This window comes from Xenopus tropicalis, chromosome 6, assembly GCF_000004195.4.
Source record: "Xenopus tropicalis strain Nigerian chromosome 6, UCB_Xtro_10.0, whole genome shotgun sequence".
In the NCBI taxonomy this organism is placed as follows: Eukaryota; Metazoa; Chordata; class Amphibia; order Anura; family Pipidae; genus Xenopus; species Xenopus tropicalis.
In genome coordinates, this window is record NC_030682.2 from 89,448,248 (window position 1) to 89,465,256 (window position 17,009).

At 39.0% G+C, this 17,009-nt stretch overlaps 1 protein-coding gene across 1 annotated transcript in view; it reads left to right on the top strand.

The window, feature by feature from the left end:
• Positions 1 to 17,009, top strand: part of bmp6 (bone morphogenetic protein 6) — an 84,703-nt gene that overhangs the window by 50,048 nt on the left and 17,646 nt on the right. The window contains 1 exon segment of the mRNA NM_001112907.1: positions 2,018 to 2,166. Within this exon segment, the coding sequence (NP_001106378.1) occupies positions 2,018 to 2,166 (149 nt within the window).

Genomic DNA, 17,009 nt, shown 5'->3' on the forward strand with positions numbered 1-17,009 from the left:
CTTACGAGCGCTCAATACGAAAAAGTCGCGACAAGATACGAGCTAATCGTAATGGCTACGAAAAACTCGCGTTTTTTCGCGAAAATCGTATTGGTAACGAAAAAGCCGCGACAATTTCCGAAAAGTCGTAAAGGCGCCGAAAAAATCGCAAAAAATACGAAAAAGACGCAAAATGTTCGTTTTCCAATCGGAATTTTTCCAATTCGGATTCGAATTCGTGTCTTAGTAAATCAGCCCCCTAGTGTTGTCCCTTACAGCTGCAAATTAATTATGAAAAGGTTAAAAGAAATAAAAACATTAGGAGATCTAAATTGGCAAGTGTTAGAGATGAGTGCCAGAAGTGTGTGTGTGCTTATCCATTTATTATATTTTAAAGGATACTGGTGCTCAGTGTTATTTCTGTTTGTGGACTACTTTACGAGGGATTATGAAACTGCTTCTTTAAATTCACACTATACTGCCTAGATTTACTACCAATGTACCTCCACTACATTTTGGGGCACTTGATACATGATAAAAAGAATACAACATAACTTCACAATACTTCAAAAAAGTAAGAATGATTTGAATTTCATTAACATTATACAATTTTTGACATCATTTCTATTTGCAGATTGACCACTGATGTCACTTTCCATTGATGCTACCAACAGTGTTTGATGCTTTACATATAAAAAAATCAGGTGCATCAGAATAGATTTCAGATGTGTTTCATTGGGTTTATAAACAGCCGCCTTAGGGGCAGATTTATCAACATGTGATATTAATTAGAGTTTACCACATAAAAAATTCACCCATTTCTATTCATTCCTTTGGGAATTTTAGAAGTGCATTTATCAATGGGTGAATATTAGAGTTCACCATTTGATAAATACACTTCTAAAAATCACATAGCAATGAGCAATGGGTGAATACTTGTGTATGAAGCTCTAACCTCACATTTCAATAAATCTTCCCCTAAGTGTGACTTTATTTTCTTGGTATATAAACTACTTACCTATAATGTCCTGTGAATGCCAAAATGAGATTGACAATAAACACACAGGATGCAATTAAACCTCTGTACAATCATGTACACAACAGGTATTGGTCTCCTTTGAAATTTTCCAAATAATGTTTTTTTTTTTGCATGGATGTCCAGAAAAGCAACCTGAAAAAGAAAAGTGTAATTAAAGGAAAGATTTTTACATGCCTCTCTTCTATTTCCACTGTTTGATGGAAAATACATTGAAGGCTTTAGCAGATTACGTTTTTTATTAACAGGTTTAATTAAAGCTCTGCCATTGATGCGGATCAGTCAGTTTAACACCTGTTTAATTGAAGACTTTTGGCCTAGAACTAATTCAATTTGGAACTGATTTTTTTTCTGTGATTTATTTATTTATTTATTTTACAAATTAACAGCCTGCAGGATTAGGCAGAATTCAGTATTATCAGTGTCTACATCGGAGAGAAATTTAGATTGAAGGTAAACTAACCCTTAATATGTTTACTGTCTGGCATATGTTGAGCAATGGATTTCTTCTTATTGACTACTTATGCTAGGAATAAACTTAATGCGTCTTTAAGTATAGGTATAGGTTCAAGTACAAGGTACTGTTTTATTATTACTGAGAAAAGGAAAAACATTTTTTTTTATATTGTAATTATTTTATAAAAATGGAGTCTATTGAAGATGGTCCTCCTTTATTTAGGAGCTTTCTGAATAACGGGTCCTATATATGTTGTAACATCTGAAGACTTTTTGCTCTTTGCACGCTTTCTTCCTGCATTAAAAAAATCGCATTACTGTTGCCTGTATGAGCAATAAGGGGCACATTTTTGTGCCACCTGGTGCTCTTGCGATTCTGCCAGGGGAATAGTAATTCCAAATCTGTGAAAGAGATTCTTTGCAGCCCAATTCACACAATCAGACCAATCTGATTTTTCTGTATTGTTCATAAGGCCTATTATGATAACATACGTTTATATCTCCTGATGAGTAAGTTCTTTTTGCCATTTTTTATGTTAACTGCAGGGAAACCAATATCTTTTTGCTGGATACCCAAACAGTATGGGCTTCGGATGAAGGCTGGCTGGAGTTTGATATTACTGCAACAAGCAACCTTTGGGTTATGAACCCTCGGCATAATTTTGGCCTGCAACTCAGAGTAGAGACAAGAGATGGTAAGTCTCAGATGAGTAGGTAGGTAGACTGGTACAGGGATTAGTTTCTACAACCCCAAATCTGATGGTTAAGCAAGAGGAAGATACCGGGAGTCACATTAATGCAACAATAGGAGTATCACCTTTTGTGCAGCTAGAGGGTTTCCTTTATATTTAACTAAATTCAGCAAGAACATTAAATATTGTCTAATATTGTCAAAGTAATCAAATCCCTAATCCTATCTTATAATGTACTATTTCCTGAAAGTGTGCCTACAGTGCTCTCAAACAGAAGCATCATTGTCATAGTAAGGCTTTTATTGTCACTTTTCTTGAGCACCTACTACCCCACGGGCCCATAACGCTGGATATCTGCTTGCTATATATGTTAGTTAAAGGAAATGTAAAACTTCGAAACAAATGAATGTAAAATTGAGTGCGTATTTTACAGTTTACATTATTGTTGCTTTTAGTTTTCAAGGTATTCACATGAATGTATGAATAAATAAATTAATTAATTAATCAACCACCAACTGTTTATTGGGGACACATTTGACAGAAAATTAAGTTAGTGAGAAGAGGAAAGTTGTGTGATGTTGTCCTGTTTGGAACTGATCCGAGCAACATCACAAGAATTTAGTATTCTCACAAATTAATTTTCTGCCGACTGTGGTTGGTCAGATGAAATGAACAGCAGGTGACACTGTAGTTTTCAGAATCATTACATTTATAGTGTAAGAACTGTAAATTTCTTAAAAACTAGAAAAATATTGATGTGAAAGAGTTTAGAAGCACTCTGGGATTTTGCATTCATTTGTTTTAAGTGTTTACATTTCATTTAAATAGCATTTTCTCAAATATGATGTGTGTATGTGTAAATCTAACATATTGTAATTAAAACATACTTTAAAAATAATTTTCTTTTGCTGATAATGTAAATGTGTTATCCTGCTGTTAGGGCCGTGACAGACAGGGAGATTATTCGCCACAAATCTCCCTTGTTGCGGGTGACTAATCTCCCCAAAATGCCATTCCACCAGCTAGAATGTAAATCTCCGGTGGGATGGCATACGCGGCGCGGCGATTTGCCGAAATCGCCGTAGTTGCCTTGAGAGGAAACTTCGGCGATTTTGGCGCCGCGTTTGCCATCCCACCGGCGATTTCCATTCTAGCTGGTGGTGTAGCATAGAAATGCTACACATGTTTTGGGTTTTCTGTACCAGCCCAAGGCAGCCTTTAGCAGTAAAGAGTTATAGTTTAGGATATGCCCCCAGTAGCTCCCAGTTTTGTTTATGCTATTTTACAGCTTTTATATAAAATATAAATTAATATTAAAAGGCTAATTAGTAATTATACAGATTCACATTACATGGTAGCTCAGAAACCAATGCATTCTACATCAGAATTTCATCATTTGCCCTTTAACATCAGCTTGACAAACAAAGCCTATTTCTGAAGGGTAATTTCCAATCACCCTTAATATAAGTTTACTTAAAGGGGATACGATAATTTCTGAAGATCGCAAATATCATGAAAAAATCGTATTAGTCAAGATAATACCGTATTTGAGATCCGAAATTTTCGTTCAGAACGGCTGTAAACAGCGGGAAAACCTTTCCGACTTTGATCCTTCTGTGCATGATTTTGGAAGCCTCCCATAGGACTCAGTGGCACTCTGCAGCTCCAACCTGGCCCAAGGAAAGTCTCCCATAGGGCTCAATGGCACTCTGCAGCTCTAACCCGGCCCAAGGAAAGTCTCCCATAGGGCTCAATGGCACTCTGCAGCTCCAACCTGGCCCAAGGAAAGTCTCCCATAGGGCTCAATGGCACTCTGCAGCTCCAACCCGGCCCAAGGAAAGTCTCCCATAGGGCTCAATGGCACTCTGCAGCTCCAACCCGGCCCAAGGAAAGTCTCCCATAGGGCTCAATGGCACTCTGCAGCTCCAACCCGGCCCAAGGAAAGTCTCCCATAGGGCTCAATGGCACTCTGCAGCTCCAACCTGGCCCAAGGAAAGTCTCCCATAGGGCTCAATGGCACTCTGCAGCTCCAACCCGGCCCAAGGAAAGTCTCCCATAGGGCTCAATGGCACTTTGCAGCTCCAACCCGGCCCAAGGAAAGTCTCCCATAGGGCTCAATGGCACTCTGTAGCTACAACCCGGCCCAAGGAAAGTCTCCCATAGGGCTCAATGGCACTCTGCAGCTCCAACCTGGCCCAAGGAAAGTCTCCCATAGGACTCAATGGCACTCTGCAGCTCCAACCTGGCCCAAGGAAAGTCTCCCATAGGGCTCAATGGCACTCTGCAGCTACAACCCGGCCCAAGGAAAGTCTCCCATAGGGCTCAATGGCACTCTGCAGCTCCAACCTGGCCCAAGGAAAGTCTCCCATAGGGCTCAATGGCACTTTGCAGCTCCAACCTGGCCCAAGGAAAGTCTCCCATAGGGCTCAATGGCACTCTGCAGCTCCAACCTGGCCCAAGGAAAGTCTCCCATAGGGCTCAATGGCACTCTGCAGCTCCAACCTGGCCCAAGGAAAGTCTCCCATAGGGCTCAATGGCACTCTGTAGCTACAACCTGGCCCAAGGAAAGTCTCCCATAGGGCTCAATGGCACTCTGTAGCTACAACCTGGCCCAAGGAAAGTCACAATACCGAAGCTTGAATGAATCCAAAACTTTCGTACTCGGCGCAACAATACAATTTTGTTGGACAAATTTTGTCACAAGTACGAAAAAGTCGCGCAAGGTACAAAAAAGTCGCCGAAATTATGCACTGAGCGTTCGTGGATTAGTAAATGTGGCCCTAAGTATGAGATAGACATTGATATTAATTTTATATTTTTTGTTGTTTTTTTTTACTTATTTAGTGTCTTGTCCAGCAGCTCATCAGTTTGAAATTTCAGCAGCTATAAAGTTGCAGGGTTTTGTTTACCTTAGCAACCAGGCAGTGGTGTAAATGATAGACTGGAATATGAGTAAGAGAGAGTCTGAACTGAAATATAAGGAATAAAGAGTAGCAATATTGATAAAATTGTAAGCCCGCAGTGTAATAGTTTTTTGGCTGCCAGGATTAGTGACCCCCAAATAAAAGCTGGAAAGATGTAGCAGAGGAAGGTTGCTGAACATTTTTAGTAGACTTAGGGGCCCATTTATAAATGTACGATTGAGCCTGAATACTAAAATTTTGTATGATTTGCGTATTTCCTGCGATTTTTCGTTAATTTGCGTGACTTTTTCGTACTTTGCGACAATTTGTGCGATAAAATCATATTTGTCGCAATGAGTACAAAAGTTTCGTTATTCATTCAAGCTCCGTTATTGTGACTTTCCTTGGGCCAGGTTGAAGCTGCAGAGTGCCATTGAGTCCTATGGGAGGCTTCCAAAATCATGCACTGAAGTCAGAAAGTCAGAAAGTTTGTTCGGATATGAAAATTTTGGAACTTTCGGATCGTACCACAATATTTTCGTACAACCACAATCCAAAATTTTAACTTTTAGCGCACATCAGAAAATATTGGATTTAATCGGAATTTTTTGTATTGTGCTTTTTAATGTCCGAAATTTGGACTTTGATAAATGGGCCCCTTAAAGTATGGTGATCTAAATTACAGAAAGATCCCTTATCCAGAAAACCCTCAGGCCCTGAGTACAGTCCCTTACCTGTATATAAAATAGTTCCCTTTCAAATGGTTTCAAGTAGTTTAGATAGTTAAGGCATGGTTCTCCACATGACCGACCCTTTAATTACAAGTCCAGGTCCCGAATGTTCTGGATAATGGATCACACACCCTCAGGAGATCCCATACCTGTATTAGAAATACATTGAGCTGTTACAGCATTTCCAGACATAGATCTGCAGTTAATTAGAACTGTTAATTGTGTTTGTAATTTTTAGATAAACTGTGAGGAGATAATAGCAGACCAAACAAAATGTTTGGTGAATAGAATTTCACCAGCAAATGGAATGGAATCTGAAATGGATTACCTAGAACGGCAGTTGTTTTATTTGCAAACATTAAAGATGGCCGCAGAGGTCGCCAAGGGCTCTAGGGCCAAACAATTTAACCAAAACAGAGGGCATAGGCACTGTCGGTTCGGGGACCACATCAACAAGCGTAAAAATCAAACCTGCCCAATCGTGATCTGGCTGATTTCAGGCTATATGTCGGTCGGGGGCACATCGGTGGTCCCCATACACGGGCAGATAAGCTGCCAAATCGCCATCTGAAATTGGCCCGAGTATGGTCATCTTAAAGGTGAAGCCACACGGAGCTACCTAGTAGCAGCTACTTGTCATGGGTGCTAAACACCAGAAAATACCCTGCCATAGACAATACTGATACTTGCTTCCGCTAAAACACACATAAAGACAATTATCAGTAAATGATCAGCATTGTCTACTTTTGTAGCCACAACAAGTAGCAGCTACTGGTAGCTCTGTGTGTCTTCACCCTAGGTGGAATATCCTTCACCAGCAAAATCTATCATTGCTTGTTTGAGATGTTGGGAACTATAGTGGCTCCGTAGCTGAAAACTCACAAACCTGATGTTCAGGGGCCACTTATAATAACATAATCCAAAAAGATCAGTGGAGCGCCTTAGCTGCTTGGGGACCATCAATATCTCATGAAGACGCTCAGGGGCCTCCAGTTGGACAGCCCTGCCCTACCTTGTACCTATGAAAAAGATTCAGCAGCAGGCAAACGTGAAAAATAGTAAAAACCATAATAATTCTTTCTGGGTTTATAACTTTGCACCCAATGCTTAGGCATTTATTTTAATAACCTGCAAGAACCTGATAAGAAGTTCCGTTTGCCAACACAAACCTTTTTAAACCTGTGTATAAGCGTCTGATTTGGTGTTTCAATAAATTTTAAATCCTGCTGTAACAGTAATAAACTATCCACATCCCATACTGGGAGCTTCTGGTTTTATTTAAGGGAAATATGCATAATGTCAAATATGTTTTACATATTTGCTTTGGAAAATCCTGTGATGGAACACAAATGTTCAAGTGTATAAAAGTTAAAAAAAACTTCAAAATGATATTGGTACACAGCACACTGTAATATAACAAATGTTCTTACATTGTATTCCTTTATTATTTCTCCCTTATTTCAGTTATGCAAATGGCTTGAATGAAATACAAACATTTGTTGATGTTGGGTATAAAAACCCACAACTTCTCATTGTGCCAATATTTTTAGATGAAAACAAAACTGATAACAAATTGCTTGAAACTCTATAGAAAGTAGAAATGTTCTCATATCCTAACACTCTGGGCTGAAAGCTTATTTAAAGAAATTTGGATTCAGATGTGATGTTAGCTCCTTAAGCTTGAGGAATCCAGCACTTAAAGGAAAAGTAAAGCCTAAAAATGTACAAATGCTGTATTTTATATACAGAGCTTAGTGCATTGGCAGAAAGGATCATCACAGTAATTATCCAGGCCTTCAAATTTGTCCTCAGGAGTTCACCATGTTGGATCTTGTTAGGCCAAGAATGATCTCCATTTTCTACAGTATTTCAGTAGCCGTGACAAGTTACATAGTTAGTTACATAGGGTTGAAAAAAGACCAGAGTCCATCAAATTCAACCCATCCAAGTAAACCCAGCACACACAACCCACACCTACCAATCTATACACTCACATACATACACTATACACTATAGTAGCTCTGTGTGTATTCACCCTTAAGTGGGAAGAAATCTTCTGATGGCACCAAACAGTGAGTAGTACCAGTAACACAAACTTCAATGTTCTTATGTAGTAGTATATACTGTGTGCCATAGGCAGCATCATTCTCATACAGTAGAATAGGGAATGGCTGGCAGTGGTTTCTGATTGTAAGACTTTTGTAATTAAATATCCTGTATTTCCATTAAGCTCAGGGGATAGCAAATTTGCCATGTACTGTATGCTGGCTTTCACATAGCTTGAATTTATTCACAAGGATAGCCTTTAATGGAAATTATGTATTAGTAACTTAATGCCCATGCCATAGCAGCAACTGCTAGAACTATATAGATATATTACATCCACAGTGATTATTAAAGATTGTTGGTTGATTAATTTTGTGTTTGTAGATACTGGATGTGACAGAAGTTGTTGGTGGGATTTTCACTTCTAGTAGTACCAGCAGTACTTCAGTTCCATACTCATTCTTTTTATGGGGGCATATGGATAACACATGATAGAAATCTGCATCAGATTAAGAACTACAGAATGTGCATGTTTAACAGATCTCCTCTGATATAAGGATAGGTGCCAGGGGATAACAAGGATTGTATGGGTTCAGCGCATTTTAATGACTGCCATCCTTATTCAAATCAAAGCTTCTCAATGATATAGGCAAGATGCCCTTATATTAAAGGCACCTTACATTATCTAACTGTTGGAGTAAAAAATAGTTGTGTATGGCAGTTTTGAACATTGGACCTGGATTTTGAGAAGATCCACAAAGGGAAGTTACAAATACCTCACGCAGGGAAAGCTGTCTGAGCTGCCTCATTTGAAAGAAAACAGATACTGTTTATATATTCCCCGTAGCGCATTAGGGAAAACCTTTAGTCCATTCCACTGCAAGCAGTCTGCCTTTAATCAGACAAAAAACCTCATTCTACTGGTGGGTCTGTTCCTCTTCTTGTTGGTCTGTTTAGGGAGGCAGTGAAAATATGTTGTTAAGCAGTGGTGTAACGATTCACCTGAAGAATTAAACAGGTTGCCATGTTGTGTTAAAATGCTCTCAGGCAGATTGAAGATGTTCTACACAGTATACACAATGGTTTGTGTAGAAACTAGTGCATTTAGTAGCACATTAATGTACTTTATTGCAATCAGTCATATAAAGTCTATTTAAATGTGTCCAGTGTCCGGAAGCATAAGTGGTGGTGATTGAGGGGTGCTGAAATGTCATTTAGGCACAATAGGCTGCAAAACACAAAATGTTAGAAACAGCAATCATGTTAGCTGTATTTTATCTAAAACAAATTGTAGGAAATTGGAAAGCTGCAGTGATTGTGGTCTATTTGGACTTTGCTACTTTGCTGTGAAGTCTCCTGGGAAATATACTTGTTCATGGATATAAAATTGTCAGAAAGTTCTGGTACAGTGTTACATTAACAATATTATTATTTGTTTATACAGTAATTGCATCCCGCAGCACTTTACAGAGATTTCATTCACATCAGTCCTGGCCCTAGTGCAACTTACAGAGGACCCTATCACAAATATATTATTTGATTTTATTGGATAACTGTCCATCTAGTTTAACCTTTTAATATATCTTCCAGCATTCCTTAGCCATATTAGACAAAAAACACACATACAGACTGCACATATACACACATATATAAATTTTAAAGCTGCAGAATGTGTTTTCACTCCTTCTCTTAACCTTCAACCTTCTTAACCTCCATTCCTCTGCTCCTCACTACATCTCTTCTCTTGTGTCTCCATACATTCCTGGCCGACTCATCCATTCCTCACAGAGCAATCGTTTGGTTGCGCCCTCCACTATGCTGTTTCCTGCCTTAAACCTTTCTGCCTTGCTGCCCCTTACATTTAGAATGCCCTCCCTGATTTCCTCCGGAGAGAATCCTCCCTCAAACTTTTTAAAACTAAACTCAAAGACTACCTTTTGGAGCACTCACCCAGCACCTGATCTGGGAACTGGCACTTATATTGTAGTGTCACCCACTGTGACCTACAGCACTTATATTTGCCTATTTGTGTCTGTAAGTTACACTCTCATTTAGATTGTAAGCTCTACGGGGCAGGGACCTCCATCCTCTTGTCTCTTTGACTCTTAACTTATTGCAACTGTACCTTGTATTTATTTGTATACTTATACTTTGCATGTATCTATTATTATTTTTAAAACCCCCTGTTTGTATTAAAGGACATGTAAACCCCACACATAAAAGTTTAATCAATGAACAGCCTCTTTGAAATCTTTCAATACCTTCCACACTGGTTGTCCAGAGGTTAATGTAAGGCTGCAACATCCCCTTAATCACTTAGATTTCCTTCTCCTCCTGTAACCCACTCAGCCCCCTCCCTCAGGAATTTGCTTTGGCTGTTGGCTTGTGAGCATGCTCAGTTGTTCTAAGCTCAGATTACTAAACACACCCCCCAGTCTAGCAGCCAGTGAAGAGATGGCACTGCAGGTTCCCATAGAAACACAGCTCTAGCTGTCTGATTCAATTTTTTATCCCAACCAATTCTCCTGAGCTCAGCTCAAACAAAGCAGAACTTTAATCAAAGACAATTCTGCCTGTGCGAGCCTGTATTCTTGATGAAATGTCTGATTATGTATCAGAGGAAAAATGGCCACCAGGTGAAAGCTGCTATTTGCTTTAGGAAAATGTGATGGTGCTGGCATACGGAGGGGATATATGCAGTACAAATGATGCCATTTGGGTGGGGAGGCATGCCCAACTGATATACATTGTAGGCAAACGTAGGCTTTACATGTCCTATTCTACTGTACAGCGCTGCATACATAAGTGGTATTTTATAAATAAAGATATACATACATACATAAAGACTAATTCAAAAAAATTGACATACAGTATACAGATATGGGATCCCTTATCCGGAAATCCGTTATCCAGAAAGCTCCGAATTACGGAATGCCCGTCTCCCATAGACTCCATTTTATTCAAATAATTCAGAAATTTAAAACTGATTTCTTTTTTCTCTGTAATAATAAAACAGTACCTTGTAATTGATCCCAACTAAGATATAAATAATCCTTATTGGATGCAAAACAATCCTATTGGGTTTAATTAATGTTTTATTGATTCTTTAGTTGACTTAAGGTGTGGAGATCCAGATTACGGAAAGACCCCTTATCCGGAATACCCTTGGTCCCGAGCATTCTGGATACCAGGTCCTATACCTGTATATGTATTTATATTGTGCTCTGCTGGGTGTTTCTGAAGGAATGGGATTATACATAATGAACTGAGGTCATTATTAAAACACAGAATTATTAAAGAAGAACTACATTTTAACTAAAGAAATAGGTTAGAAATGTTGTACATTATGTTTTTGGGCTCCTGTACCAGCCCAAGGCAACCATAGCCCTTTAGCAGGGGAGATCTGTGCATCTGATTATGCCCCCAGTAGATCCTCATCTTCCTTTCTGCTGCTTCACTGCATATGCTCTGTGCTGCTGTCAGTTACCTGAGTTTAGGAACTGACTATACTGTATATATAGAATATAAATATAATAGTGTAAGCATGATTAGTAATTCATTCAGATGCACATTATATGAAACCAGTTCAATTAGCATCAGAATTTAATAATCAGCCCTGTAGCATCAACTTATATTACAGGCCAACCTCATTTTCTGCGACAACCCCTAAGTTTAGCTTACAACTGCTCAGACAGGGCCGCCATCAGGGGGGCACAGGGGGGACAATCGTCCCGGGCCCGGATGTTTTTAGCTTTAAAGGGGGCCCGGCTGTGCTAAAGTTTTCTTAGCTCGGGCCCCCTTTCATCAAGTCCGGGCCCTGCTTCCTCCGCTCCGGTGGCATCCTCCGCTATGTGCCGTTACTTCTGCGCTTTTATAAGGTTGCGCCCGTGCGTACTGACGTCACATGCACGGGGCGCAACCTTATAAAAGCGCAGAAGTAGCGGGGAGCCGCGGCACATAGTGGAGGACACCACCGCAGGAGGCAGCTGGGGGGAGGGAAGGTAGGAACTGGCAGATGCTTGGGGGCCCTGGGGGAAGCTGGAGGATGATTTGGGTGGGGGGCCCTGGGGGAAGCTGGAGAATGCTTTTGGGGGGGGCCCTGGGGGAAGCTGGAGGATGCTTTGGGGGGGGCCTGGGGGAAGCTGGAGGATGCTTTGGGGGGGCCCTGGGGGAAGCTAGAGGATGCTTGGGGGGGGCTGGATGATGCTTGAGGGGGGCCTGGGGGGAGCCAGAGGATGCTTGGGGGCCCTGGGGGAAGCTGGAGGATGCTTTGGGTGGGGGGCCCTGGGGAATGCAGCGCTATACAGTAGAGCAGATCAGTATAACAGGGGGTTATTAAAATAATTATAGATAAATACAAAGTATAACAATAAATACAAGGTAGAGTTGCAATAAGTTAAGAATCAAAGAGACAAAAGGATAGAGGTCCCTGCCCCGTAGTGCTTACAGGCTAAATACAGCAATAATAAATGACAACTTAATGATTTATGAGCATAATTTTCACCATGGGGTAATATGAATTAGCTACCACATATAACAATACTTATATAAATTACAAAGTGTGATATTTCCTGGGCTCTTTCACCAATAGGTTATAGGAAACTATTAACAGAAAAATCTTCATTCATCCTCTCAGGATACATTGTCTTAAGGATGGCCGTCCACCTCGCCTCTCTTTGTAAAAATGTTTTATTTATGTCTCCACCTCTAATTCTTAATACTACACGTTCTATCCCATATAACTTTAAGGGCTCATTAAATCCTCCATGTTTGGTCTGATAGAGTTTTGCTACCCCACTGTGGAGATCTCCTTTTTCTATTGTTTTTACATGTTCCATTATTCTTTTTGACATTTTTCGGAAGGTCTTTCCCACATACCTTTTCCCACAGCCACATTTTATAATGTATATCACATAAAAATCAAAAAATATCACATGAAATACAAAATTGGATATTTTTTCCCTTCAGGGCGGATCACTTCATATTTCTCACATATATATTTACAGATCTTGCAATGGCCACATTTATCTCTGCTTTTCCAAATTAACCAACTTCACATACTAACTTTCGGTGCCACATAGTGACTTCTAGTAATCATACCTTTTATATTTTTTGCTTTCCAGGCAGTCAATCTTGGGATTTTTCCTAGTACCTGATCATTAATTAGAAGATGCCAGTTTTCACTGAATATTCTTTTTTCTTCTTCCCATTGCTGATTATACTTCCTTATCAATCTAATCCTCTGGCTATCTTCTCTTACATTATTTTCATATAACTCCTTTTCTCTTTTTTCTTTACTAGCCCTTTATTCCCTCTGTGGATACTCTGCTCTGCTAATCCTCTATTTCTAAGTCTCTCTTTTAGTTCCCCAGACTGTTCTCTGAATCTCTTTGTGTCTGTACAGTTTCTCAGAATCCTTAGGAATTGACCCACATGAATGCCTTTTATTAGAGACAGTGGATGGTGGCTACATGCAAAAGAGAATTTACTGCAGTTTATTCTCTATATGTTTCTATCACTATTCTATCCCCCTTTATCTCTAGTAAAAGTAACTGTAATACTGTTATCTCTAATAACTAACTGTAATATTTTTATCATTAATACTGAGTAATTTAACAAATTGATGCAAACTCTCTTCTGTCCCCTGCCACAACATTAGTACGTCATTCACACCTGATCCACATTGATATAACTTCTTCAAGGCCTAATTCAGCTATTCTATTACACGCCAGCTCCTTCCCATGTCCTCAGGTGTAGGCTCACATATGTCACGTTCGCCCTTTTCTGGATATAATGTTTATCATCAAATACGAATGAGTTATTCTCCAATACAAATTTTAATGCTTTTAAGAATAAATTTAGTATTTTTTTTTTTATCTCTCCCCTCTTGTCTCCAAATAAAACCTACATGGCTCAATTCAGCACTGTGGGGTATCAATGTGTAAAGACCTTCAATGTCTAGTGATATCAACATAGTATTTTTATCTACTGTTATACCATCTAATTTTCTCAACACGTCTCATGTGTCCTGAACATAACATGGCAAGATATATAAAAAAGACGTAGGCATACTGACTAACCACTTTAGTCGGTCCATCTACACCCAACACTGTTGGGTGTCCAGGGCGTTTTATTTTTATGGATTTTGGGGATTACATAAAATGTAGTGGTTACTGGGTTCATTCTGTATATAAATTCAAATTCCTCAGCCAATGCTTCTCTCAAAAGTTCTTGCAGATTAAATAAGATTATATTCAGAGGATTCCTATCCAACACTCTATATTGAACAATCAGAATATCCAAGGCTATTGTGATACTAATATCTACAGTTAGTACTAGTGGTTGTATATATAGTTTATGTATGTGAGTGTATAGATTGGTAGGTGTGGGTTAGGTGTGCTGGGTTTACTTGGATGGGTTGAACTTGATGGACACTGGTCTTTTTTCAACCCTATGTAACTATGTAACTATATTGATCACAATTAGCCAAGTGTCTCATTACTTCCTTATGATACATTACTCGACCCATTATTACTATGTTACCTCCTTTGTCAGCCACCTTACAATCATTTACTTTTGTTAAATTATCCCTCAGTATCATTGGTTCTCTTTTTTTTCCATGTCAAGTTGCACCATCTGCACAAAAAGGCCTATGTTAGGTGCAACTGAGATGGAAGGCAACCATTGTGATTTTTTATTTAAATCTGTAAAAGCTATATATTGTTCTCCACTTTCAAAATTTTCAAACAGTCCTTTACATTCTTTTAAGAGTCAAATAATTCTATTCCCCTCCTATCCTACATGGTTAATTGTAAAGGCTTCTCTTCTATAATTTACACAATACATGCCCCTTACTAAGTAGGGACATGTCGGCCTCATTAAGCACCAGGCTAGACAAATTAACCCCTTGCAATGTATCATTCATTGTTCTAACATTTTACCATCTCCTTTTTCTGGGATATGCCCACTTCTGTCTCGAAGTTTTGGGAGAGTTCTTCCACTCCCATTTCTATCTTCCCTTCCTAAAGGGACCTGCATGTTGAATTGGGCTCTATCTTCCTGTTCCACCAAATCATTACCCTGCTATTTGCTGTTCCGGGGGGGGGGGGGGGGATATATACTTTCTTTATTTTATAATCATCACAATCCCTCTGAAACTTCTTTTTCTTACTCTCTTTTATATCAGATTGTAGTTTATCAATATCCTTCTTTAAATTGCTATTAAACCTCATATATTCCACATCATTCTCATAACTTTTTAATTTATCTGAGCTTCCCAAAACAACATTATCCAAATCTTTTAATGTTTTTCTTGTTCCTTTAATATCAAACCCATTAAACCTAGAGAACAAGTTGTAAAAAGATCCTCCCATTGTTGGATAAACTCTTTTGGTGCATCATTAACCACATTCTTCCTAATTCCTAAACCTCTAGGTATCATCTTAGGTTTAATATAATTTGTCAGATATCTCCCATTTTAATCTTGATTGTTGTAAGATTAATTTTCTGTGTTGTTTACACAGTAGTTTAACCTCTGGTACACTTTCAGTCTGATCACTTAGATCACTCTATGAGAAAACATCTTGTAAATCGGAATCCAAATCTAATTCATTTAGGGAAAATGCTATGATGTAACCTAACTACCACGGGAAATTATGCCTTTCTTTCCTCTGCTGTACCCTTTACTTTTCTCTTTTTCTTCCAGCATTGCCTGTTATGCACTTCTGGTACTTATTTATTTTTTACTATCCCAAATATGACAGTGTATTGGTGCAATATAATGTATACACACTTACACATAGATGAAGAAGCTGGAGGGCCAAATAGAAAGTGATGTTTTTGCTAAATCAACACACAAAATATTCTCTTTCTTTCTGTGCCTCAAACTTAATGTACTACATATACTGTCCTCAGCCTGCCTTTAGCCTGCATCCCACAATCCCTGCACACGTGATGTCAATATGGAAAGAAACATCACAGTGCAATGCATTGTGGATAATGTAGTTCCTGCATGCTGTCTGTAAACTGTGGAGAAAATGTTACAATTTGTAACATCAATGTTTTAGTCCCTTCTTCCCTGCCAGGATTCTAAATGATGCAGAAAGAGAAGAACTATTTTGCAGCTGGATTTCAGCATATAAAAATGGCATTTATACTACTTTTTGAAGGAACAGATTACAGTCAAAAGTATGTTAGGGGTTTCCGTGTTGTGTGAGGCTCTTTAACAAATTTTCGTTCAGAAGCGAGAGTTCCCCTAATAAATACGCTCCAAATGTAAGTTCATCATTGTGTTATATTGCATTATATTGCACATTCCTCTCAATGAAACCACACAGCCCCTAACATACAGTATCCATTTAGGGTAAAAAAATGTCAGTTTACCAACTATAAAAAATGGTAAAGCGGCAGTGGTAAAGCAGTCTGCTTCTTTATGGTAATAGCACAGGGGTTGCATTTATCCTAGGCCACTCATTGCGCCCCCTTCTCCCAAGTGCACGCATGCAAACAGGAACGAGTGCACACATGCACACTGACTGGAAGTAAGGTAACGCGGTGGGAGGGGTGGGGTGCGATGGGCGAGCTGGCCGGCCGGGCTTGGCTCTGGTGTTGTGGGATATACACCTCACCTCCCTTTGTCAGCGAGAATTAAGTTATCCTTATGTTATGTATATCCTTAAAAAAATCGTTTTTTTCTGGTATGGCACAATAAACATTACCACAGCATTAAAGGAGAACTCCACCCAAACACAACTTAAGCTTTTTGAAAAGTAAACATTATTTCAAGAAACTTTGCAATATACATCAGTTAGAAACTATCCAGCCTTTTCATGATTTTTAACGTAATATTATGGTTTGGAACAATTATCTAAGCCTTGCCTCCTGTTCTCCTGCTGATCTGGAAATCAGGATTTCAAATTATGCAGAAAGTGAAGAACTGTTTTCAGTTGGATTTCAGTATATAAAAATTATATTTATTCATACTTTTTGAAGGAACACATTATAGTGATAGGTATATTAGAGGTTTTTGTGTTGTGTGAGGCTGTTTAACAAATTTTGGTTCAGAAGCGAGACTTTATTTGTTGGTATATGCTGGCCCCCTCTTTGGTCATGCAAAGTGCAAAAAACATAGCTGTTTTTGCTTTACTTGCACAAATACAATGTATAG